We start from the raw sequence: 27,568 nt of genomic DNA on the forward strand, positions 1-27,568 counted from the left end.
TATAGGAATCTGACTCAAAAGTTGAAAACCATGAATATAAGATATAGATGGGAAATAGCAGAAGGGTTGAGTTTTGAGTTCCAATCTGTGAGGCAAGTTATCAAATCAAGACATGCAATGGAAGTGTTTCTGGTAGAGTATGAAAAGGACTTACCAAAATCAACCCGATTGTAATTATGGAATACAAATTATTATCATGGAATGTAAACGGACTTAATTCACCCTCAAAGAGAAAAGCAATATTTCATTGGCTGGCTAAAAAGAGATGTAATGTGATTTTTCTACAAGAAACCCATATACGAGAACAAGATGTAAAATATTTACAAAATAAAAAATTAGGGAAACAATTTGTGGCAACTAAGCAAAAGAAGAGAGGAATTGTACTTTACATTAAAGAAGAATTGCAACCGAAATTGATTTTCAATGATAAAGATGGAAGATATGTGGCAGTGGAATTTGATTGTAATGCTAAAAAAGCCCTGATTGTGGGAATATATGCACCAAATGGTGCGAAAGAGCAATTTTTTAACGAAATTAAAGATAGACTTGGACAGATGACATATGATCAAGTGATTGTGACAGGGGATTTCAATGGGGTAGTAGATGTGCAATTAGATAAAAAAATGAATTTGATAAAAAATAAAGGAGGGAAATTGCCAAAATCTTTTTTTGAACTTCAAGGACAAGAGGGTTTGGAAGATATATGGAGGAAATATAATCCGAATGCCAAACAATATACCATTTTTTCAGCAAGACATCAGTCTTTTTCAAAAATTGATATGATTTGGGTATCTAAAGAGCTTGCTGTGTGTACAAAAGAAACGGACATTTTGCCAAAAGTTAGCTCAGACCACAATCCTGTGTTTTGGAGATTTGGAATGAGAGGTAAAAAAAGGAGATGGAGAATAAATGAGGATCTTTTGAGCAGTCATGCTAATGTGGAGGTTCTTAAGAAAGAGACTAAAGACTTTGTACAATATAATGTGGATCAAGGAGTGGCAATTCATAAAGTATGGGATGCATACAAAGCGGTGATTCAAGGAGTACTTATGGATTTAAATGCCAGAGATAAGAAAAACAAAGAGTTGAAGTTGAAAGAAATTCAAGGAAAAATTAAGCTAAAAGAACAACAGTTAAAGAAAAGACTGGGCAAAAAGAAGTTACAACAAGAAATTAAAATATTACAGGAACAAATTAGAACAATGGAGAATAAAGAAGTGGAATGGGAGTTTAAAAGGATGAAACAAAAAGCATTTGAAGGAGCCAACAAACCAGGGAAATATTTGGCTTGGCAATTGAAGAAGAAAAGGGAGAAGCAAACAATCAGTAAGATTGTGGAGGATGGGAAGGAGCTGTTTGATCAAAATTCAATTGAGAGGGCATTTTTTAAATATTATGCAAAGTTATATCAGAAGAGATCAATTGATAAAAGGTTATTAGAAGAATATTTTTGAAAGTTGTTTACCAATGGTGCCCAAGAAACTGAGAAATTAAATGCTGAAATAACAACACTGGAAATTTTGGAAGCCATACAAGATACAAAAGTGGGAAAGGCACCAGGACCGGATGGACTTACAGCTAAATTTTATAAAGTAATGGTAGAGGACTTGAAGCAGCTGATGCAGAAAGTGATGAATGCAATTTTGGAAGGTTATGATTTGCCGGAGACATGGAATGAAGCTAATATTACATTAATACCAAAAGAAACACAAGATTTGACTAATGTGAAAAAATATAGACTGATATCCTTAACAAATAACGACTATAATATTTTTGCAAAAATATTGGCTGAGAGGTTAAAGATCTGGTTGGTAGAGTTTGTGGGGGAGGAGCAGGCAGGTTTTTTTTACCAGATAGACAGATAAAGGACAATTTGAGGATGGTTTTGAATGCGATAGAATATTATGATAAAAACCCAGGAAAACAAGTTGGATTTTTTTTTGTGGATGCCGAAAAAGCATTTGGCAATTTAAATTGGGATTTTATGTTTGCAATGATGGAAAAAGTGCAGATGGGCGAGATGTTTATTCTAGCAGTAAAGATGATATACAAAAACCAATCTGCAGCTATAGTTGTTAACCAGGACATAACGAAAAAATTGGAGATAAGAAAGGGAACGAGACAAGGATGCCTACTCTCTCCATTGTTATTTGTAATGGTATTGGAAATTTTACTTAGACTAATACGTGAAGATGATGAAATTAAAGGTATGAAGATTAAAGGGTATACATATAAGGTGAGGGCCTTTGCAGATGATGTGATGGTGATAGTGGAAGATCTGCTCCAAAATATGCCAAGACTGTTGGGGAAGATAAAAGAATTTGGAGAGTTGGCAGGATTTTATATAAATAAAAAGAAATCTAAACTGCTTTGTAAAAATATGTCTAAACAACAACAGTAAGAGTTAATGAAGATAACGGATTGTGAAGTGGTTCATAAAACAAGGCACTTAGGTATTGAGTTAACTGCAAAAAATATTGACTTATTCAAGAACAATTATGAAAAGTTATGGCAGCAAATAAAGACATGATGGTATGGAATAGGTTAAATCTGTCATGGTTGGGTCATATTGCCGCAATTAAGATGAATGTCCTACCAAGGATAATGTTTTTAATGCAGACAATTCCAATAGTGAAAGACAATAAGCAATTTGAAAAATGGCAAAGGAAAATGTTAACATTTGTGTGGGCAGGGAAAAAGCCTAGAGTTAAGGTGAAGGTGTTATATGATGCAAAGGAGAGAGGTGGACTACAGCTACCAAATCTGAAATTATATTATGAAGCTATATGTTAGGTTTGGGTGAGGGATTGGATGCTGTTGGAAAACCATAAACTATTGACATTGGAAGGGTACAATAAAACCTTTGGATGGCATGCATATCTATGGTATGAAAAGACTAAGGCTGATATGATGTTTTTGCATCATTTTGTGAGGCAAAGTCTATTTGCTGTATGGGATAAATATAAAAGATATTTGAATGAAAAAAACACCAATGTGGATTGTACCAGCGGAGGTTGTCAATCCAAGGACTGAACACGAAGGAGAGGAGTGGACGACATATCAAAATATCCTTAGAGTGGACCAGAATTTATATAGTATTAAAAACAATGAAGAATTGCCATTTCGATATGGTTGGTTTCAATATATGCAGATAAAAGATTTGTATGATTCTGATTGGAGGAAAGCAGGTTTTAGGACAGAAAATTCAGAGCTGGAACAGTGTTTACTTCAAGGGGGGGGGAATTGATATCTAAAGTGTATAAAATTTTGTTGAAATGGTTTACAGAAGACGAGATAGTAAAGGTTCAAATGGTAAAATGGGCAATAAATTGTAATAAGGATATATTGATGGAAGCTTGGGAGAAATTGTGGAAGAATACTATAAAGATATCAACATGTACCACGATAAGAGAAAATGTTTATAAAATGATTTATAGATGGTATCTTACGCCAAAAAAGTTAGCTAAGGGAAACAGTCAGATGTCAGATAAATGTTGGAAATGTGGGAAACATGAAGGTTCTTTTTACCATATGTGGTGGACGTGTGAAAAAGCTAAACAGTTCTGGGGGGAAATAGTAGACGCTATGTCAGATATATTACAGAAAAATGTTGTTAAAAACCCAGAATTGTTATTGTTATATATGAACCTTGAAGAATTTGAGAAAATGGACAGGATAATGGTGTTTTATATGATTACGGCGGCTAGGATACTATATGCTCAGTTGTGGAAGACAAAGGAGATACCATCAGTGGAAGATTGGATCTTGAAAACATTGAATCTGGCAGAAATGGACAAACTTACGAGGAAACTACGAGAAGAAGTTGCGGAAGAACGCCATTTTGAAAGAGGGCAACTGGCGACTTCAATGAAAAAGGAAGTAGGCCATCTTTAAAGAAGGTAAGGGCGAGCGCTTCAGTACAAAACCATAGAGAAAAAACGCCCAACATTTTGGACAGTGTAAAACAGCGTTTGAGAAAAATAAACTGCAATCGGACTTTTAAAAATAAAAGAAAGTAAAAAAGTAGAGTCACGGATTTAAGGAAAAGGGCAGACTCGTGGGAGCGAAGCAGAGCTAGCCCCACGATGTCGAAGAAAGAGTGGCAAACTACGATGGAAAATTTGGATAAAAAGTTTCATAGGGAAATAAAGAGCTTAAGGATATGATGCTAGAGATGGCGAAAGAATTAAAAGACTTTAAAGAGACGCTTAAATTGGAGATGGCAGAACTGACAAAAGGTATGGATAAAATACAAAATGACCTACAGGCTACACAGCAGAGAGTCAATGCAATAGAGGAAATGGTGGAAACTTTAACAGACGTGCAAAAGACTGAAATGAGAGGGATGAGAGACAGAATGGCCGTTGCAGAAAGTAAACAGATGGAAAAACAACTCAGATTTCGTTCGGTCCCAGAAGTAGAGGGAAAATCAGCCCAAGAGCAGATTACAGAAATTTTGGCAGAATACCTGGGGAAAGAAGAGGAAGAAATTGCAGCTTTCTTGGACGTGGTGTATAGAATCAATTCCAGATTTGCAGCTCAGAGGAAGTTACCAAGGGGCATGATTGTCCAATTTACGACTAGAAGCACAAGAGAATTAATTGTGAGCAAACAATTTCAAGATCCATTAGAAGTCGATGGAAAAGTGGTGAGAATCATGAAAGAGTTGCCCAGATCGGTGTTGTTTGAGCGGAAGAAATATAGAGAACTGGTTCAGATGTTAAAGGAGCTGAAAATCAGATATAGATGGGAAATACCAGAAGGACTGACATTTGAGTTTGGTGGAGTTAGAAAGAGCATCAGATCTGGCCATGAGATGGAGACTTTTATTAGGGAAAATGAAAAGGACTTACCAAAAACTATAAGAAAGTGATCATGGAATGTAAAGTTATATCTTGGAATGTTAATGGACTAAATTCACCTTGTAAACGCAAAGCTACTTTCCACTGGCTAGCAAAACAAAAATGCAATATAGTTTGTCTGCAAGAGACACATATTAGAAAGCAGGACGAAAAATATTTGAAATTTGTTAAATTGGGAAAAGAATTTGTTGCCGCCTCTAAAAAGAAAAAGAGGGGAGTTGTATTGTACATAAAAGAAGAATTGCAGCCCAGACTAGTTTTAAAAGATGCAGAAGCCAGATATTTAGCAGTGGAAATTATTTGGAATTCTAAGAAAATATTGATGATCGGGATCTATGCACCTAACGGTGCAAAAGAAATTTTTTTTAAGGACTTAGAGAAACAATTAGATGAATTGACCTATGATCACATAATTTTGGCGGGTGACTTCAATGGAGTTACAAACCTGGATGAGGACAAGCAGTCTAAAGCTGCTCACAAAAAAAGAGGACTATTACCAAAGGCGTTTTTTATGCTTAAGGAACAAGAAAGTTTAGAAGATGTGTGGAGGAGACAATACCCTAAGAATAGACAATATACATTTTACTCTGCAAGACATTTCACATTATCAAGAATAGATATGATCTGGGCCTCTAAAGAACTGACATTATGGACTAGAGAGGTGGAGATAATGCCAAAGGTAGGCTCAGATCATAACCCAATTATGTGGAGATTTGGGAAAAATAATAAAAGAAAACGATGGAGAATAAATGAGGACTTGTTACAAATAGAAGAAAATATTGCGTTGCTGTGAAGAGAGACCAAATTTTTCATACAATATAACCTGAACAAAGAAGTGCCGACCAATAAAGTATGGGACACATATAAAGCAGTGATAAGAGACATACTAATAGACCTGAATGCAAGAACTAGGAGGAAAAAGGAGGAAAAGAGATCTGAAATTTTGGATAAAATAAAAGCCAAAGAGATACAACTTAAGAAAAGACCGGGGCGAAAAAGACATATCCGGATATTAAAATTCTGCAGGAACAATTGACAGCAATGGACAATAAAGAATTAGAGTGGAATTTAAAGAGGATGAATCAGAGGTCATTTGAAGGTGCAAATAAACCTGGGAAATATTTGGCGTGGCAACTAAAAAAAAGGAAGGAGAAGAAAATCATAAGTAAAATTCTAGAAGATGATAAGGTGCTTATGGACCAAGCGGCTATTAGTAGAGCCTTTTTTAAGTTTTATGCAAAATTGTACCAAAAAAAAGAAGTGAGTAAAGATTTAATAGTGGAATACCTAGAGAAGATGAAAATTCCGACAATTCCTGAAAAATGGAAAGAGAAATTAAATAAGGAAGTGACGGAAGAAGAAATAAAAGAAGCTATACAATCAACGAAGATAGGAAAGGCGCCAGGACCAGATGGACTAACGGCAAAGTTTTATAAAGTGATGGCTAATGAACTGGCGCCATTCCTGAAAGAGGCAATGAATGGAGTGATGCAAGATCAAAGGATTCCTGACTCATGGAACGAAGCCAATATATCGCTGATACTGAAGGAGGGTCAGGACTTGACCAATGTTAAAAATTACAGACCAATTTCGTTGTTGAATAATGACTATAAAATATTTGCAAAGATGTTGGCAGAGAGGTTGAAAGGATGGATGTCGGAATTCATTGCTGAAGAACAGGTGGGATTTTTACCCAACAGACAAATTAAAGACAATTTGAGGACAGTAATAAACGCTATTGAATACTATGACAAGCACTGTGACAGAGAGGTTGGTTTTTTCTTCGTAGACATGGAAAAAGCATTTGACAATCTGAACTGGAATTTTATGTTTGCTACCATGGAAAAGCTGCAAATGGGAGAAAAGTTCATACAAGCGGTCAAGGAAATTTATAGAGACCAGAGTGCAGCAATCATAGTGAATGAGGATTTGACAAAAAAATTGAAAATCAGCAAAGGAACTAGACAGGGATGCCCGTTGTCTCCATTGTTGTTTATTTTGATTTTGGAAATATTGATGATTCAAATACGTGAAGATGACACAATCCGAGGTATGAAAATAAAAGACTTTTCTTAGACGGTCAGAGCTTTTGCGGATGACATAATGTTAATAGTAGAGGATCCAATTGAAAATATGCCAAAGGTAATAGAGAAAATAAAAGAGTTTGGAGATTTGGCTGGATTTTACGTGAACAAAAAGAAGTCAAAGATTTTATGTAAGAATATGACTAAACAGAAGCAGCAAGAGCTAACGGAGATAACAGACTGTGAGGTGACTAATAAAGTAAAATATCTTGGCATTGAGCTGACTGTGAAAAATATAGATTTGTTCAAAAATAATTATGAGAAACTGTGGATACAAATAGAGAGAGACTTAATAAAATGGAACAAACTGAATTTATCATGGCTGGGAAGAATTGCAGCAGTAAAAATGAACGTCTTACCACGTGTGATGTTCTTGTTGCAAACTATACCAATTATCTGAGACTCCAAACAATTTGATAAATGGCAAAGGAAAATCTCAGATTTTGTGTGGGCAGGCAAGAAACCACGAGTGAAAATGAAGGTTTTACAAGATGCGAAGGAAAGAGGTGGCTTGCAACTGCCCAACGTAAGACTGTATCATGAGGCAGTATGTCTTGTATGGTTGAAAGACTGGATAATGTTAAAAAACCATAAGTTGCTGGCCCTGGAGGGACATAAAAAAATATTTGGATGGCATGCATACATGTGGTATGACAAAGTAAAAGTGGACTCTATGTTTTTGCATCACTATATTCGGAGAAGCCTCTTCACGGTCTGGAAGAAATACAAGTTGTATATGGAAGATGGAATTCCTTCATGGGTGGTTCCGTATGAAGTAATAGATCCGAGAACTGTCGATAACGAACAGCAATGTCTAACCTACAAGGAGATTACACAAATACAACATTCAAAGCTGAGAATAAAGACAGAAGAAGAATTGTCTCCTTGTTATGGATGGTTCCAGTACAGAAAGATCAGAGACCTTTATAATGCGGACTGCCAGAGAGGAGGAATAAGACTGGAAAATTCGGAGTTAGAGGAAGTGATACTACAAGAAGGCAAGAAAGAAATATCCAAGATTTACAAATTACTTTTAAAATGGTCTACGGTGGATGAAACAGTAAAAGTCCAGATGGTGAAGTGGGCAATAAACTTTCATAAAGAAATAACAATGGAGGCATGGGAGTACCTATGGAAAAATACAGTGAAGATTTCAACTTGTACGAACATTAAAGAGAATGTGTACAAAATGATTTACAGATGGTATTTAACACCAAAGAAAATTGCGCTAGGAAATACTAATATGTCAGACAAATGCTGGAAATGTAAAAAGCATGAAGGATCATTTTATCATATGTGGTGGACATGTGAAGTAGCTAAACAGTACTGGGGAGAAATAATTGAAGCAATAAATGAGATTTTACAAATACAAATAAACAAGAACCCAGAATTGTTGCTACTGAACTTGAATGGAGGCAGTTCCAACGCAGTATAGAACATTGTTATTTTACATGACTGCAGCGGCAAGACTTTTGTATGCGCAGAAATGGAAGACACAAGAAATACCAACTGTAGAAGACTGGATTTATAAATTGCTGTACATGGCAGAAATGGATAAAATGACAAGGAAACTTAAAGATCTTGACCTAGGACAATATATTGTTGATTGGGGGAAATTGAAACAATTTTTGGGGAAAAAGTGGGATGTAAAAGGAGAACTGTGGCAGTTTGAAATTTTTAAAAAAAAACAATGTCGCAATGAGAAGAGAGAAGGGATCTTACCATTTAGGGGGAATGTAATTATAATCTAAACTAATATAATATTTAAGGGAATTTTACATTGAATATATGAGATAATGAGAAGGGGTAAATAGATATCTCAATGAGATATACTATATATGATATATAACATAAAATAACGGGTTAGTGGATCAGACTTTACATTATAACATATTATGTGGTTTTATGCTATATGGTGTTGTGTGCTGTGCTACATTGGTGGCATAGCATACAATATATATATAATATATTACTATAATATATATTATATTGATAGTGTATTTGATGGAGTATATGCCTAAAAGAAAAGAAATAGAATAAGTTTAAAGTAAGAGATAGTGCGATCCCTGCTATATATTATACTATATTGTTATATTGATATGAGATATACTATATTGATAGTATGTTTGATAGAGTTTATGTAAAAGAATAAGAATGTGCTTAGAGTAAGAGATATTATGATTCAAAGTTGGTAGGAAAATATAAATGAAATAGATTTAAGTAATAAGAAGGGTTAAGGGTTGGAAAGCTGTTGGAAGTCAATAGGGAGGGGGGAAGAAAAGCGTGGGGGACAGAGTAAGGGGAAAAAATGGGATAATATGTGTTAAATTTGGAAAATTTTCTTTTGTTTTTCCACTCACCAATAAAATTTTATTAAAAAAAAAGAAGAAGTTGCAGAAGAATATATAAGAAGCTGGGAGAAATTTAAGAATTATATGGAAAAAAAGTGGGACATTAAAGGGAAAGTGTGGTCTTTGGATACTTTTTAAGGGGAGGATAGTGATCTGTTACTTTAACTGAATATAGAGATAGAAATTTTAACATTATATTGGAAAAGGATAATATAGTTTGTGATAATATACCAGGCTATAGTGATGTATTTTGCTATAATACATTAGGTCATAATAAGACAAAATTTATAGGGTATACACCAGATTATGGTATATTGTAGGACACTATATTACATGCTTAATTTAAGTTATAGGAGGAAAAAATGAGACAATATATCTTAAAGTAATAGTGAAAATAACAATAAATTTGAATGTTATAGATATGGTATATTTTGGATATGGAATATTATAGGTTATACTATTATAGAGTATGTTATTATAGAGAGTGTATATGCTGAGTAATAGAATATATGATTCATTGCTAGAATATACTGGATATTATATAGTATTAAATATATGATACATATTGTTAGAATATATTATATGTTATTGGATAACTATATTATATAGGGTTTAGGATGGTTAAGGATTATATATTAAGAGGTAGTAAAGTTAATTAGATGAAGGGAATGGAAAACTGTCGGAAGTCAACGGAAAAAAGGGTGAAAGGGTGGGGGATATTATTATATGGGGAAGATAAAATAATGTGTTGTATGTGTGAATTGATATAATGACCCATTCAATAAAAATTCTTTAAAAAAAGAAAAGAAAGAAAGCTCCCCCCCGCCATCACTTCACAAAATGTGCAAAACAGAATTGTTCTGGAGGGCATTCTTGTAGACAGAGCAAAGCTGAACTATAATGATTCAGCTCATGTGGTTACTTTTATTAGCAATAGTGTCTTTCATAGACTGATTCTAATCTGTTCATTGGTTGACTGAAAGTTTTTATCATACTTGTAATCAGTCTTGGATTCTACTGAGGAAGCAAGACTATAAATGAAAAATAATAATAATAATATATAACACAGAATTTTTTTAATTAATATATTTAAAAGATGTTATATGTTAAGATTTATTTCAATGGCAGGCAATGAAGAAGGCAAATTCCACTAACGAGATGAAAGACAAGGTGGGCATTGTATGAGCATTGTTTATAAGAGAAGAAGCACTCATAATTGGGCAGTAATTCAAAACACAAAAAGTCCACAAGATGCAATGAGAAATGGAAATGGAAGTTCTTAGCATGATTTGGTCTTAGTCTCAATATTTGCATAAAGTTACAGGATGAGTAGTAAAAATCAAATACATACATATAATCTGATCCAAAATATAAAATAAAAACATAGGAAGTCCATAGCTTTAACCATATGATGTTGACTACAGAAAACTATTTCTGAACATCAGTTCTATACAAGCAAAAGAATTAAGTACTTTTTTCATACAACATGATATATAATTTTTTAGTTTGGTTAAATCTAAAGATGTAAAAAAAAGGTTTAGAAGAGTATAATTGGCAAAAAACCCACCAGTTTAAACTTGGGGTGTTGTGACTGGGGGTGTGCAGGAGGGGGTTGATTTGGGTTTCCTGCTTCAGGTTTACCCGAAGCAGGAAAAAATTTCGGAAATACCTTAATTCCAAAGCGGCAAGCCGCTTCAGTATTAAGGTACTTTACTCGCTTCAGCATGCTCCGTAAATATTCGGAGCATACTGAAGCAAGGGGGGCAACTCCCCCACCCCCACCCCCACCCCCACCCCCACCCCCCTGGGGTAATCCTTCCACCCCCCCTTCTCCCCTGGGGAACCCCTCCACCCCCATCCACTTACCTTACCTGGCGGGAGGGTCAGCTGTGCTGCGGGCTGCTGCTGCTGCTGTGGCACCAGCAAGAGGCTGCTGCGGTGACGGCACAAGGCTGCTGCGACAGCCTGGAGGCTCCAGGTCATCACAGCCTTGTGCTGCCCCCGCCTGAGCCTGCAGGGCATTGGGGGAAGGCCGGAGCTGCCTCCTCTGGCCCTTCCTGCCCATCAAATGGCCACGGTCAGCATGCTGGCCCCGATTAGGATATCCAGAATCTTTCCAGATTGGCTCCGCTTCGGGTATTTTTACATGAAGCGAATACCGAAGCGCACAGCCCTAGTTGTGACTTATTACCATCAGTATTTACCACTGAATTTGTCTTCCGTTGATGTAGAATACAACCAACACTCTAGTTTTCATAAGTGTATGAAAAACAAGATAACTATGCGCTTACCTGAAACTGTCCATTGGCTAGGGCCTCTGTGCATTCATGTATTTATGGAATGCATACATGCAAACCACCATTTCTAGAGTTTTAGACAGGATGAGTGCACTCATGTGCCTTACACTGACTGATAGTTTTCAGTCCTAGTGATCAAATGCTGGAAGTCACCATGATCACCTTTCATGAGCACTAAGAGCTCCATATAGGATAGAATACTCTGAGATCCTACAGTGGGGGAAAATGTCTGTCCAACAGCATTTGACCACTTAAGTAACCAAAGTTATAAATTACTGCAGCCTTATATTCCTAAAAGTGTCATGTACTAACTGATAGTATTGGTACATCAGATAGTTTTAAATACGTTCAAGAATTTGGTCTGGTGTTTTCAGAATGAGCTCCTGTTTCAGTATGTTTGGTGTAGCCAGTTTGGTTTAGTGGTTAAAAGTGGCAGGACTCTAATCTGGAGAACTGGGTTTGTTTCCCCACTCCTCTGCTTGAAGCCAGCTGGGTGACCTTGGGTCAATCACAGTTCTTTCAGAGCTTTCTCAGCCCCACCCACCTCACAGGGTGATTGTTATGAGAATAATAATAAAACACTTTGTAAACCACTTCGAGTGGGAGTTAAGTTGTCCTGAAGGGAAGTTAAATATTGTTATTGTTATTATGTTTACTTGTCAAATTATGGAACTGAAAATGCATATCTCCCATCTTCCTGAGCTAGAACTGAATAAACGGATGAACAAATTCTGCACGTACATTTTACTTTAAGTTTAGAGCTCAAATATTTATCAGAGCTGTTTTTTTGCCACTTCCATCCTTAGCAGTCACACTTTTCTTTAGAAATACAACTGTTGTAGAGTAAAACTGACTATACAGAGAGGAGTTCTTGATCATGAATCCTTGATCCTTGATTTTGATTCAGAAGCCCTAAAGACACTATTTAGACATCATTGTGTTAAGGGAGTACGGAAGTTGTAATTCCACTTAGATTTGCACTGTCAGTTATCTGCATTATATCCATCAACAAGGTAAAAGATGAAGTTGTGTTACATTTCTGTAGTTTGAACATTATCCCAAGCACTTCTTGTAAAATAGACTCTGTACCATAGATAAGGAAGAAACATATGCAAAATAAAATAAGAGTAGCATACACAAACTAAATTCACTCAGGAATTTATTCTCTGAGTTGGTGTGAATTGGCTTTTGTTATCTTGCATTTTACAAAAAGAAAGAAACATGTCTCCACGGGCTGGATCCTTATGAATTCTCTATAATAAATTAGAATTTATTAGATTGAACAAATGCCTTGTTCAATCAATCCACAGTTAGATCCTTACAAGCAAAGAATCAACAAGGACCTGTGTGTGTGTGTGTGGGGGTCATTTCCCCCCCCCATTCCCTTTCCACTATTTCTCTTTCCCTTTCTTGACAACCTCCACATCCTCTCCTCTTCCTGTTTCCTTCTTTCCTTACCACCCACGAATCCAGGGCTTTTTTTCTGCCGGAACACACTGGAACGCCGATCTGGCAGTTCTCCAGAGAAGTCACGTGTTTAGATAGGCCCCGCCCACCTGATTCCCTTTCCTCTCTGTGCAAGCTGTGGCTCTGTCTCTTGCTTCCCAACAAAACAGGAGCAGACCTGCACTCTAGCTTGCCTCCTTGACCCCCCCCCCTCCCTTAGCGGAGCCAGAAAGGAGCCTCCCTACTGGCAGAGCACGCTGATCAGCCAGATGGTGAGTCCTCCCTTCCTTGTACCCTGCATTTCTGTTAGGGTATCCTGCCTGCCTTCTTGAAGCCACAGGGGTTAAAAGAGCTCTTTTCCTGCATGGCTTGCAAGCCCAGGAAAGGAGCTGTTTAACCCTGCACCTTCAGCTGGCCTGCAGTGACTTCCCCTGGACAACTGAAGGCACGGGGTTAAAAAGCTGCCTTTCTGCATGGCTTGTGCACCCGGGACAGGAGGTCTTTAACCTGGCACCTTCAGCTGGTCGGGGGTGACCCTCCCCCCAACTGAAGGTGCAGGGTTAAAAAGCTGCTTTCCTGCGTGGCTTGCACACCCAGGAAAGGAGCTCTTTAACCTGGCACTTTCAGCTTGTAAGGGGCGACTTTCCCCGGCCAACTGAAGGTGCGGGGTTAAAAAGCTCCTTTTCTGCATGGCTTGCACACCCAGGAAAGAAGCTCTTTAATCTGGCGCCTTCAGCTTGTCAGGGGCGACTTCCCTTGGCCAACTGAAGACTCCGTATTAAAAAGCTGCCTTCTTGCATGGTTTAAATACCATGGTGGAACCAGGTCCAGAGCCCGGGCGAGGAGAAACAAGGTGCACTTTCTGCTGCTGCACATCTTAGCTGGCCAGGCAGCGATTAAGCCCTGGCAAAAAACAGTGGCCGGATCCCATTTAAAAAGAGTGGGGAGGGAGAGGAGGCAGGCAGAGAGGCAGCCGGCACAGAGGGATTAGCTGGGAGAGAGGATCTCTCTCTCTCTCTCTCTAGGTAAGTTTCTTCCAGGAGGATCTTCCTCCTCTCCAAAGTGGCTTGGAAGGGGTGGAAACCTGTTTCATCAGCCCCCAGCATTTGTTCAAAGTTCAAGGAAAGCAGCAGCAGCAGGAGCATGAAGTCTCACCATCCAGAGCTTTAATCCCAGGCAATTCTCACAAGCTTTGACACGGAGCCTTCTGCAAGGGCATTCTCTCTCTCTCTCTCTCTCTCTCTCTCACTCTCACACACACACACAGACGGGATGGGGGTAGGTGGGAAGCAAAGCCACTTTTTCAGTGGTATACATAGACGAACCATTCTTCCAGCCAAATGCTTATATTGCAAAGTAAAAGGTTGTTCGCTGAGGAGAAGCCCTAAGCAGAAGAGCCCACCTGACACACAGTCGCTTCTCAGCAAGAGATGGAGAAGGAGTTCCCCTTTCACTGGGAGTAGATCTCTCTCAAGATATGCAAAGCACTTGTGTAACTTGCCCCGGATTGAGGCACAAATTTTGATTTTAATTTATTTCTTGTCAGACAACTAAAATAATATCCACAAGGACTTAGATTCCCCTCCACTCATAAGGTATGCTTTCTGAATTCCCAGCAGGATAGTTGTGCTTTCATTATATTGGCTGTTATATATTGAATTTTGCTTTAGGGTTGTCAGCTCCAATTTGGGAAATTCCTATAGATTTGGTGGAGGGTTTTTTGAGGACTATAGAGGGTGGCATTAGGGGAGGGGAGGGACCTCAGCGGGGCATAATGCCATAAAGTCTATCCTCCAATGCAGCCATTTTCTCCAGGGGGAACTGATCTCTGTGGCTTGGAGATAGGTTGTAATACCAGGATATTTCAGATACCACCTGGAGGCTGGCAACCCTTTTCCTAGTAACTTTCTAGGGCCGTGCTGCTGTGCAGTTTGTTCTCCTCTGTGCACCAATGTCCATCAAGTTGCAGTTTCCCCCTTATTCCATCTGCCTGATCTCCTTGTCTGGTTAGTGGCTCATGATTAGGTGGGCAGCTCCACTCAGTTGGTGTACTGTAGGCCTCTGTTTACTTGTTCTGTACTTGTCAGTTCAGCCTGAGCTAAGGTTCACCCTCGAGGGGGCTGGTTTCTCTGGAGCTTATATAAATTTTTCATTACATGGCTTCACATGTTTTCCCATAAATGGGGAGAGGAATAATACATCCAGGGCCAACTGATAAGCTGCATACGAGCCAAATGTCCAATACTGTCCTAGTTAACTCTTATGCTAAAATAACTGTGAATAGACTTTTCATCCACACATTTCTGTAATAATCTTTAAAGTCCCCTCATACCCTCTAGCAGTTGCCATTTCATGTGGCAGTGAACTCCTTATATTACAGATGCACTCTTTAATATCCAGAGGAGTTAGCCATGTTGGTCTGTAGTTGCAAAATAGTAAAAAATCCAGTAGCACCTTTAAGACTTTATTGAGGCATTAGCTTTTGAAAACCACATGCATAAGTGGGTGTCATCAACATATTGATGGCATCCAATACCAATGTCTCAGAAAATCTAATTCAAGTCTTTTCATCAGTGGATTCTGGTTTTGGAAAAGGTGTGCTCAAAACTTGCAAGTTGCTGCTCACAAAATAGATTTCTGGTTCACAACACTGCACCACTTAGAAGGAACATTGCCAGGTAAGGGGTGGGGAGGCAAGTGGGCCCGAATTGCAGGAGCACTCCTGGGGGGTGGGGGTGGCTGCATTACAGGAAGTGATGTCATCACATGGTCCTAGGAGTGAGTTCCACCACCTCTCTCCCCAGAAAAAAAGCCCTGCACGAATATATTTACCTTGCTGTTTCCCATCTTCACCTTTTTCTCAATCCCTTCTCTTCTCCTTGGGAAAAGTCTAATTAAGTTGTGTGGTGTCTGCTGCTGGGCCCAATTGCACAGGGCCAGCCACTACTTGGGTCTGGCCCAGTTGTACAGTGCTGGCCATTGCTCGGATGGGCTCAGTTGTGGAGTGCTAGCCATTGCTGGGCCAAGCCCAGTTGCTTAGTGTCAGTCACATTACCAGTTGCTTTACAGAAACCAGAGCATATAAGGATAAATAACATTGTTATGGTGGCCTAGCAACCCTCAAAAGGGCCACTGACAGCTCACTGGGCATTCTTTTCTTAAAGCTGCAGGCATTGTTTCTATTTTTTTAATGGATTTTTCTGCAAACCTGGGATTACCTTCAGGTTTGTAGTGAAATCCTGCTTAGCTGTCCCTAGCTCCATTTTGAAGAACCACACTCTATGGCCATGTAGAAAATTTGATATAGGATAACTTTCTTCCGATGCAGCAATTACCTTTATACTTTTAGGAACAGTGAACAAATTCTCCAGCATAGATCAATCCCTACTTAACTACAAAATTCAGTTGGTGTCCCTGAACCTGTTGCTGTCTCTGACAACCCTACCTCACTTTATAGTTGTGAAGAGAAATTGGCATATGGACCCTGAGATCATTGAAGGAAAGTGAGATAAACATGTAATGAAAGAAAATAAAGATTTGAAACAGAGGATAGTCTAGCAAAGTTTCAGCCACATCAGACTGACACACTGTTTAAAAAATGAAAGGGAAAGGTTTCACAAGTGCATATGACATTAATCTATATAGTTGTTTTCCTTATTCAAATATTTAAATATGAAGATATTCTTGCAATTAAATGTAATTACATAATTGTAACACACCATTCTGTAAAGCTTACAATGCTGTCATTTTTAGTCTGTACTAAAAAAAAAAGTTTAATAAGTGACATTTTTATGAAACTAGAACAAACATGATCAGATAAAATCTCGCAGTAGATAGGTTATCAACCATCTTTGCATATAATTAAATAGATTTAGTCAGGAATGGTGAAGATATTTTAGGACAAATGACAGGGCATTGCTCAAAACAGTATGCAAGATATTCCTTGCATGGACAACAAATAGGGTTGCCAACTCCATATTGAGAAATTCCTGGAGATTTGAGTGGTGGAATCTGGGAAGGGTGGGGTTTGGGGAGAGATCTCCACAGGGATGTGATGCCATAGAGTCCACCATCCAAAGCAGTCATTTCTCCAGGGGAACTGATCTGTGTAGTCTGGAGATCAGCTGTGATTCCAGGAGATCTCCAGCCACCACCTGGAAATAGGCAAATTTAACAGCAAAATATCTGAAAAATTTGAAGAGTTCCATATACAGTGACTGACTTGTATATTCCTTTTAAATCATTAGTTTAAGTTGAAAGAATGTGTTTGGAAATAGTGGCTCTTCATTCCAAATATCAACAAATAAAAGTCCTTAATAGTTTTTGTTCTATGTAAAATTCTAGACAGGATAGATGCCTGACAACTTCAAATCTTATATGGGATCCATCAATTCAGATATCCAGTTTATATGTCACACAGAGACATTTCTGTTGTGCAAGATAGTAGAGAGAGACCAGCAGACAGGCAAGTTTGCAGCAATTGATGGAGGTTATATAAATTGCCCGGGACTGAATCCAGAGGAACATGCTTAAGGATGTTGCAGGGTGGGATGGGAGGTGAGGGAATACCAGACTAAGTGGTTACTAGATTAGAACAATCTCCATGTTAGCAACTGTCTGGATTCCTGCCAGTTTATTTAGGATAAAGTTGATCAACATTTATTGGTGACTAACATTGAAATCCGAAGCCAAGTTACTCCAGTCTAAGCCCATTCAATAGAGTTACTCTGCTTTGGATTTCACTGAAGTTACTCTGCTTTGGATTTCACTGTTAGACTCATAAGCACAATGGCTACGGAGTCCCCTTGCAATCAGTGGAATTTACTACTGGATATATATGGTTAGGATTGCACTGTAAGTCTGCAATCCTAAAAACAAACACAAAACCCACTTCCCGGTAAGTCCCAATGAATAAAATTGAATCAATTTCTGCATAGATCTGTTTAGGATTGCTCCCTAAGAGACCTAGTGGATATTTGTTGAATTGATCACCTGATGTAAAATTTTAGCCATTACTCTGTTTTTTTTTAAAAAAAAAAAAACAGGGTTTGTGTGTGTGTGTATCCATTAAACAAAAACACTAACCATTTTTTCTAACTCCCAAATGTTTTTTCTGGGGGTGCAGGACTCCCCGGAACAGCATGAAGGGGGAACAGGAGATTGCATCAGTGTGGGACGGAATCATTTTGGTTATTAGAAATTTATCTCAGAATCCACACTCATATTTCAACTTGCTTAACTTCTACAGATGTTTATGAGAAAGCTCACCTCCAGACTCCATAATATAACTGTGTGGAATCTTTCATTTCTCCCTTCATGATATGTCTGGAACAGAAAACTGCTAACTATTCTTTAAATGTAGGGAACCATTAGCAGTATTAATTAAGGTGTAATACATAAGCTAAATGTGAAAATGGCCTAAACAGTTTACCATTCAAACCTGATTCTCATATCTCATGTAGCATTCAGTCTCTATTGTTCTTTCCAAGTTACATTTAATTCATTTTATCATTCTATGAAAACAGTATTATTTGACTAATATTAAATAATAGCACCATTAAAACTATAAGCTTTATTTTGTTTAATTGTTATTTGTTATTAGCATTGACTTATTGTGTGTTTTGTAAGTTTTTGTGTGTTTTACAGTTTTAATAAAAGTTGAAAGTTAAAAAAAAACTATAAACATCCATGGCACTATGGCTGAAAATAACCTTTGCCGAAATTCCACAGTAAATTTAACAGAGTAATGTTGTTATTGTTTTTAATAACTAAGAAAGAAGGCATCATTACTAAATAACAGATTTCTAATCAAATGTTTCAGGTGAGTAGTTATGTTGGTCTGCAGTAAAACAAGAAAATTTGAGTCCAGTGGCATTTTAAAGACCGACAAGATTTGCAAGGTATAAGTTTTCGACAGTCAGAGCTCCCTTGATATTTGAAGAAAGAAGCTTTTACTTTCAAAAGCTTATACCCTGAAAATCTTGTCAGTCTTTAAGGTGTCACTGAACTCGAATCTTGCTGTTTTAATAAAATGTTACTCAAAATGGAACTCCTAACTACTAAACAACCTCACCCTCTACTTTTGCTTTAAATAGCAATAGTTTAGACACCTGAGTCACAGAAACCAACCAAGAATCATATGCAAGTAGTGCAGAATATGTCACTCACATGCATTCAAAGATGTCTAACTTGCTTTTTCTGAAATAACGAAAGATCTAAAGAAGCAAGTGCAATATCTCTGCCTTAATTATTGTATTTCTGTAGAACCCCTTTATATAGTACACCTCTGCTAGACAGAGACTCCTTAGAGCAACTAATCTGAATGCTGATGATTGGCTATAACTATTAAATACAAGAAACTTTAACATAGAGAAATACAGTAATTGCTTTCTTTAGTAATATCTTTCTTGGCATATGCCAGGTCAGAAATCTAATATTAGGACCATAAGGATTATATCTAATTGACATGAAAGGGAACCATGACCTATTTTGGAGGATACTTTGAGAACACAGTAAACCCAGGAAGCCATATTAATATTAAATAGGAGCAAAGATAAATGATGAATAATATATTGAAAATAACATACCTGTAATAATATTAGGCTTTGGTGGCATGGTGAACTCAAATATTGTTGGCTCTGAATGCCCTAGCCTGTTGGCAGCAGTAATTTGCACTTCATAACCCACTGTCCACTGCAAAGGCTCTAGGATAATGTGGTCTTTATTGCCATGAACTCTGTTTTCTTGCCACTGATCTTCCTTGTCTTTCTATTAAAAAAATGCAAATAGTATAAGTAGAGGTGAAACACTCAGTTATGGCAAGTATTATTAAAAGTTGGTCCCAATAATTCCAAATTTGACTTTTGATATATGACAGCACTATATTGTAGAATATACAAGCAACCAGGATGATCAGGGGCCTGGAGACCAAGACCTGCAAGGAAAGACTGAGGGACCTGGGAATGTTCAGTTTGAAGAAGGCAAGGTTGAGGGGAGACATGATTTCTATCTTTATATATTTAAAAGGCTTTACATATTTAAAAGACTTTGGAAACAGAGGATAGGACTCAAAACAATGGAGGGAAGGTACCGGCTGGATGTAAGGAAAAAATTCTTCACATTAAGAGTAATTCAACAGTGGAATAGGCTGCCTAGGTATGTGGTGGGTTCTCCCTCATTGGTAGTCTGCAAGGAACAACTGGACAAATACTTTTCAGGGATGCTTTAGGCTGTTTCTTCATTGGGCAGAGGATTGGACTAGATAGTCTGTATGGCCCCTTCCAACTCTATGATACTATGAAATCTCCAGGTAGTATATGATAGTACAGTTGCTTTGGATGGAAGATGGCGTGGAAAATCATAAGGACAGTACAATATTTAGTGGTGATGGAAGAAAGATGGGATATAAACTAAATATTTTTACTATTAATATATGAATCTAAAATCATAATAGATAAAATGGATATTTTATTTATTTAAAATATGTATATGCCACCTTTCTACCCAAATAGAGTCCCCAAAGTGGCAAACATCAAGGTATTTAAAACAGCATTTTAATTGTATATATAAATATTTGACATCACAATAAAAATCAGCACAACCAGGGAAGAGGCCAGTAAGAGTTTATTGGGGATACACTAAATGAAACATAAACATATTCACCTGCTGGTGGAAAACAATGACAGATGGAGGCAGACAAATCTCCCTGTGGAGGGAGTTCTAAAGTTTCAGTCTATGGCAACAGTCAAAGACCTCAGGCCACCTCAGAATATAGAAAAAGGAGTAACTAAAGGCACCCCTTACTTGCATTTAGACTCAGAAAACAGATACTATAAGGAAGAAGCAGCATAGTTCAGACTCTGACCTTCATAAAGAAATAAATGGTCAGTTAAAATTAGTTAAAATATAAGTGAGGTACCATTTTGCAAGAAAATTCATCTTAAAAGCAAACACTTTGATTAGATGAGATCATTTCAGTTTCTAGCCACCAAAGAGACCATATAAAAGGATATTCTTTAGCCAAATATCTAACACATTCAAGAGAGCAACCTAGTCTATTTCCAGGGTTAATTAAAAGGGTGTAACCCCACCAGGGGGCAGTGGGGCATCATAAGAGTCTTCCATGGGTAGCAGAGAATCACACCAACTCTTTGATGCTCCTTAAGGTTCCTTTTATTGCAGTTAGCACAGTCCTCACAGGTATTCACATGAGCACAGTTTACCTTACCCCTCCAACTTTGCACTTTTAAACCCTCAGGGGGCTGATCTCGGCCTCTGCTGTGGCTCAGTTCCCCAAGGCATGCTGAAGTCTGGCTGTTCCAGTCTCAAGGTCTCAGTCACTTGTCTGGGTCCTTCTTCCTCCTCACTCTGTGCCTTCCCATCCTTTCAAAGACAATTTCTCCTTTTATCCCCTCCTGTCTTTCTTGATATCTCCCTTTTTATCCCTGGTGTGTCACCAGTTCTGGCCACACCCAGCACTTCTTCCTCTTTTGTGCCTGTCCATCTCTTAGTCTCTTCCTTGCCTTGCCCCACCACAGCTAGGTTTGCATAGGGATAGTTAGAAACTCCTGCTGTCTGCTGTTCCTCAAGCCAATGTCATGTGGTGATAATTCTTCCCCTGCTGCTATGCTCAATAGCTGTTTGGTAGGGGAAGATTCTCCTGCAGAAGGCACACCTCTTCTCCTATTGGACCCATAATGCTGCTACTGCCTTCTCAATCAGTGCCCCATCCTGTCCGAGAGCAGCTTTGGCACAGTAGGCCTTCCTCTGATCCCTGCTGTCACCTCTGCACTGCAAAGGGAAAAACTCATATCTTTTTATTTTTTATTAATTTTTATTTTTTTATATTGTTACACAACAAAATAAACAAGAAGATAAAAGAAAACACAAGGAAAAGATTAAAAAGGGAAGAGACAGAGCTTTCATACAATTTGGATATAACATGCATTCATTTAAATCCATTTCTGAATGATAATATTCTGTAATACAACTATTCATTATCTTAGTCAAATTTCAGATAAGGGTCTCCATCCCATTAAAGAATATTTTTTAAAAAGTCCTATTCTGGAAATTCCATTAAATAAATTATGAAACCATTCCAGATTATCTTAGAATCATTTTTTTCTCCCCTGAATTAATCTTATCTTACTTGTTAATCTTTGAAGTGCTGCTATATTTCTTAATTTAGAGCTCCACCTATTCAAGGAAATCTCTTTAGCATTTTTCCAACACTGGGCAATAAGTATCCTAGCTATGACTACAAGAAAATTAATAAGTGTTTTTTTTTGTTTACATTGAGGGTTTTCATTGGCAAATAAATTGAGCAGAGCTAATTCAACAGTTGGTTTTATTTGTTGCCCGGTTATTTTAGCAATCTCTATAAATATTGATTTCCTTGAATAGGTGGACCTCCACATATGTAAAAATGTAAAAATAGATAGGACCTCCACATATGTAAAAATGTGCCTAATTCTCCACAACCTCTCCAGCAGTTTTTATTCTCTATTTTCATTAAGCGGGCTATCCTTACTAGGGTCAAATACCACCTTTGAGACACTATGATTGCATGCTCCTGTGAACTTTTTGAAATTGGTTTATAGGGAAATCATTGAAATACTTATTTCTGATCCTTTTCATTACATTTAATATTTAGTTCTGCTTTCCAAATCTTTTTAATAATCTGCATTGTACTTTGTCCCTGATTTAATAAAAGCCTATATATTTTAATAATTTATTTCACCTCCTTATCTATATTCCAAATTCAGTTAATGGTCTGTTTAGTTGCTCTTTAACTGCCTTCTTTGGATTTGATATTTCCACAACCATTTTGTCCCTTCCAGAATCCTTCCTTCAGACCAGAATTGAGTGCTATTATTTGATATTAGTATCATATTTGCATTTATTAAGGTTATTTGAGAAAAGAGTCTCTGCACCATGAACCATAACTTTTAACTGAAAACAAATTTTAGGTGTTACAAAATGGGGGTCAGTGGGGAGATCTCTGGGTAACAAGGCGAAGCTCTTGGCTTCAAGAAAGAGGTGTTTTTTCTCAGAGACCACAGACATTAACAATAGCTGATAAAGAGACTTCTGAAATATTTAGGAATTATTATATTAATGTATATCCATCTGGTAATCCTGAACTTATACTAGACAATTCAGTCTAATATACTAAAGAAGGTTTTGAAAAAAAAATCAAAACTTTTATATGATGATGACAGAACTAATCTAAAAACCAATTATGATCCAAGATGTTACCCAAATAGACAGCCTTCTAATTAGGTGGGAGAAATTAGCTTAAAGGAGACAAAGAAAGAGGGGAGTAACTGGGATTCTTCATCAATGTTTACGGTGATTTTCCCCTTAAGGGAATGCTTAAAATAAACCAGCCAGATGTTCAGCCAGAAAGGTTTTTATTAAAAGAGAAATAAAAGATCAAGCACACACAGAACACATACGAGGCTAAGAGCAAATCAGGGAGGAGAGGAGAGAAATAAATTTCAGTGAGGTCTATAATTACCAGTCTCAAGGATGGAGGTCCAGCAAAACAAACAGTATTTCACAAAGAGAAGACGAGAAGGCCCAAATGGATCTGGGGGTGTATGTGCAAGTCCCAGATCACACACACACATGCACACGTTGGTGGCTAGGGATTCCAGAGATGGGGCAAAATGCTCCCTGGGGCAAGCTGACATTCTCCCCCCCCCAAAAAAAATGGGTTTTCCGGAGGTGATAAATGGTGCAAATGATGCTGGATGACTCAGTAAGTACAGGATGAGAAAAGCTATCAGGTTTGCTGAATAGCATTAAGTGTTGCTTAATTAGGGTAAATGGGTGAGGGAAGTGAGGCTGTATGTCAATTATATTAGGAGTTTCTTGGAAGACCCATTGTCCTAAATTATGCATTTCTCCAAGGCATGGAGGGGGACATTAGTCAGTCAGCTGCTCTTACTCCCTTTCTAAATTATTTTCCAGGCTCTCACCTCACTGGCATTCATTTTGTTTCATTTCAGGCCAGGCAGTGTCTTTTGTGTATGATATTTGAGGGAGGGTATTTATGGTTTTTTATCTATAAACTCCCGTTAGCGAGATGAAGCATCTGACAGCTAAAATTAGGTAAATAGAGGTATTGAAAATTTGAAAAATAACAAATCCCCTGGACTTGATGGGCTAACAGATGAATAAGAACATTTGTGAGGCAATGTTAATGAATATTTGCAATGAGTGTTTAGAGACTGGCACCATCCCAGAACTATGGAATGATGCCATAATGATATTTACACCTAAATCAGAAAAGATCTATCATCTCTGAGTTCATATAGATCAATTTATATTCTAAATATTGATTATAAATTTTGGATCTATTTTATCCACAAGATTTAACAGAGTTATAAGTAAGTATATTAATCTAGATCAAACAGGTTTCCTTAAAGGTAGATACCTCACACTCAGCATGAGACAAGTAACCTGTACCATAAAGTATGCTAATAAAGGAAAGAAGAAAGCAAAAGTTCTAATGATGATTTATACAGAAAAGGCTTTTAACAGCATAGAGTGGTATTTCCTGTGTCATATCTTATATTCTTTTAATATCCAGGGAAATTTCTGAACATGGTGAAAGCAATACATAATAAACCTAAAATATGTCTGCAGATTAACAATATACAATCATCAATTAATCTTAATTAAGATACTAGACACAAAAAGGTTGCCCTGTATCAGTGGTTTCTATAAGTAGTGATTGGGGACAATCCTACTATATAAAAGGCTAACCATGTTCCAGACACAGAGGATTTACCCGTGTTAGTCTGTAGTAGCAAAACTGTAGAGTCCAGTAGCACCTTTAAGACTAACCAACTTTATTGTAGCATGCACACACAGGTGGCTAGGGATTCCAGAGATAGGGCAAAATGCTCCCTAGGGCAAGCTGACATTTCCCCCCATAATTATGTACTAATTCCATAATTCTGTACTTGAGGGAGTTGAACTGAAGTGGTGTCTGTTTTTTATTTCTGCATTTAAATCCCGCCCCCATGTCTGCTGCAGCCTTTCTGGAGGAAGATGAATGGTAGAGGTTTCATCAGTGCAGCTTTTTTGTTGTGGGGGGGGGGGCGGTTACACATGTGTTGAAATATTGTAACATTTGGACATTGGAAGGGGTTGTGGTTAACCTCTACCTTAACCCATTTGAGCTCTAAAATTTAAAAGAAAATTCTGTTTTGTTTAGCTGAAGTGTTCTGGAGGGAAAGTTTAAAATGTTAAGCAGGATTTTTAAAATATTTTTTTAATTTAAAAAATAATTAAAAGATGAAAACCGTGGATTAAAAAACAAGAACAAAAACAAACAGAAAACACACACACTCCCACATAATATTCTGTTGGTAAAAGGACAAATTTACTGCCAAGGTTACACAACACATAAGAAACTATAAGGACATTAGAGCTGAGAGTGGTGGGGGAAGAAGGGAGGGAAGGGTGTAGTTGCACATTTCTGTTCAATTAGGGTGCAGGGGGATAAAGGAGGGGGTGAACGGCAGGGCCAGGGCTGACACCAAATAAAATATTCTGTAATTAAAAAGCTTTTAAAAAAACTTTGCTGTAAAAACAAACAAACATTGGGTTATCAGCACAGCTATGAAAACCATGAGAAACCCAAATAAAAATCTATTCTGAAAGCTGATGCAGCCTTTCACTATGCAGACTACATAAAAGTCTTGGTAGCAATTTGGAGACTAAACCAAAGTATTTAGACCATGCATACAGAACTCAGAGGAGACTTCAAAACTCTAAAAGATCATAACTGGTGAACAAGCCTCATGTGGCAAAATTGCTATTGACAAAAAAATGGAAAACTAGTAAACATCAAAATCAAATTTTGGATTTAAAAAGTGGGGGGATAGTTGCAAAACTATCAAAATTGTCATAAGATTTTCAACTAAGAGACAGTCATACTAAAATGGATATTTTTCTGATAGTTTTGAATTTTGAAGGAAGGAATTAAATATGACCTTATACTTGTACAATTGTTCTTTTTACATTAAATGAGATGACGGAAATGAGTAAATAGTTAAAATTGAGTGTTATTTAATTGTTATATCAACAAGCTTTAAATTTTGTATTTGTAACATTTAAATTATTGTTTGTTTATATTTTTTTGTTGAGGGAGAATTATTTCAAAATGGAAGTATGTGATTTGACACTGTATTTTATTGCAAATTTCTTTCTTTCTGAAATAAAAATAATCTTAAAAACATTCATCTCCTGAGTACCAACATATCCGTAAACAAACATTCATCTATTATGTTTTAGTTAATTGTCAAAATCAGCTTTTACTATAAAGACACTAAGAAAGGAAATAATTTACTTTGAAGTGGGAACAAAGCAAATAATTTAATTTGAATCATCAGAGGACTCCCCTAAAACAAAGGGAGTTTTAGGAATATAAAGACTGAAAATTGAGCCATAAAATGGTCAGCTTCTCCTCCAGATTGACCTCTACTACCACTCCGGCACCAGGACAATAAAATCAGGTAACCTATGATTTCATATCTCTCTCCCTCTTCCTTTTCTTGTGTACCCCCATCTCTCTCTCCTCTTCCACTGCATCCAGATCCCAAGTTTCCTACCATCCCTCTGCAAATACCATCTCACAGCATCATCCTGCTCTTTCTCTTCTTCTGTGTCATCTCCATAGACCTACATCTCTCCCCTCTCTAGGCACTTCTGCAACCCAGCAAATTTCTCTCACTCCTATCCTCTGCAAATCCTTAAGCCCCCTAGATTCAGCTCCAGGCAATTTTTAGCCCCATGATCTGCTACCTTCTTCCTTCTCTCTCTCTCTCTCTCTCTCTCTCTCTCATATCTTGGCAGCTTTCTCTTGCGCCCTGCCACGATGTAGCACTACCTCTCAATTTGATATAAAAGGGGGGGGGGGTTCACAAGAGGATGAAACACTATAAAATAAAAGAAATAATCACACTAGGGTTGAGATTGTCATTATTGTGCTTAGAAATGCCTCTGATTGATTTCTTTCCTTCTTTTAGGTGTTTACTTGTTAGTCTATAAAATTTAATGTTTGCTTATTAGAGGTGCTTTTCTTTACAACTTCTTTGGAGAAAGGGCAACCCAGTGTACACACAGGTCTAAAGCAATCCTTAGACTGTTGGGTTGCATACTTATAAGGATGCCTACATGTGGCAGCCTCAAGTTTTGTGTAACGTATTGACTAACATGATTATTGTATTATAGGTTACTACAATTTTTTTTAGCATATAAGAGCACTAGAACAAGTGGAAATTTTGTACTGGATTCAATTCAAAATCTATCAATGTATCTAATTCTCAACGTAGCCAAATCTTGAATCCAGGGATTGGAGCAATGAACTGACAAGACATATTCTTGAAACCTGAGGAAAGCCCCAGGCTTGCAGAAAAATCTGAAACCTGAAAAAAAATACATTGGGGAGTAAATCCCCCCCAAATTATACAAGAAGCTCTCTTAGCTTTAAAAAAATGATGCCTTCAGTAGCA

General features: G+C 37.4%; 1 protein-coding gene across 1 annotated transcript in view; it reads right to left on the reverse strand.

The window, feature by feature from the left end:
- Positions 1 to 27,568, reverse strand: part of NCAM2 (neural cell adhesion molecule 2) — a 282,335-nt gene that overhangs the window by 54,399 nt on the left and 200,368 nt on the right. Inside the window, exon 12 of the mRNA XM_054973767.1 lies at positions 19,628 to 19,808. Within this exon, the coding sequence (XP_054829742.1) occupies positions 19,628 to 19,808 (181 nt within the window). The remainder of the gene's footprint in view (positions 1 to 19,627; positions 19,809 to 27,568) is intronic.

The sequence above is a fragment of the Eublepharis macularius genome, chromosome 3 (genome assembly GCF_028583425.1).
Source record: "Eublepharis macularius isolate TG4126 chromosome 3, MPM_Emac_v1.0, whole genome shotgun sequence".
In the NCBI taxonomy this organism is placed as follows: Eukaryota; Metazoa; Chordata; class Lepidosauria; order Squamata; family Eublepharidae; genus Eublepharis; species Eublepharis macularius.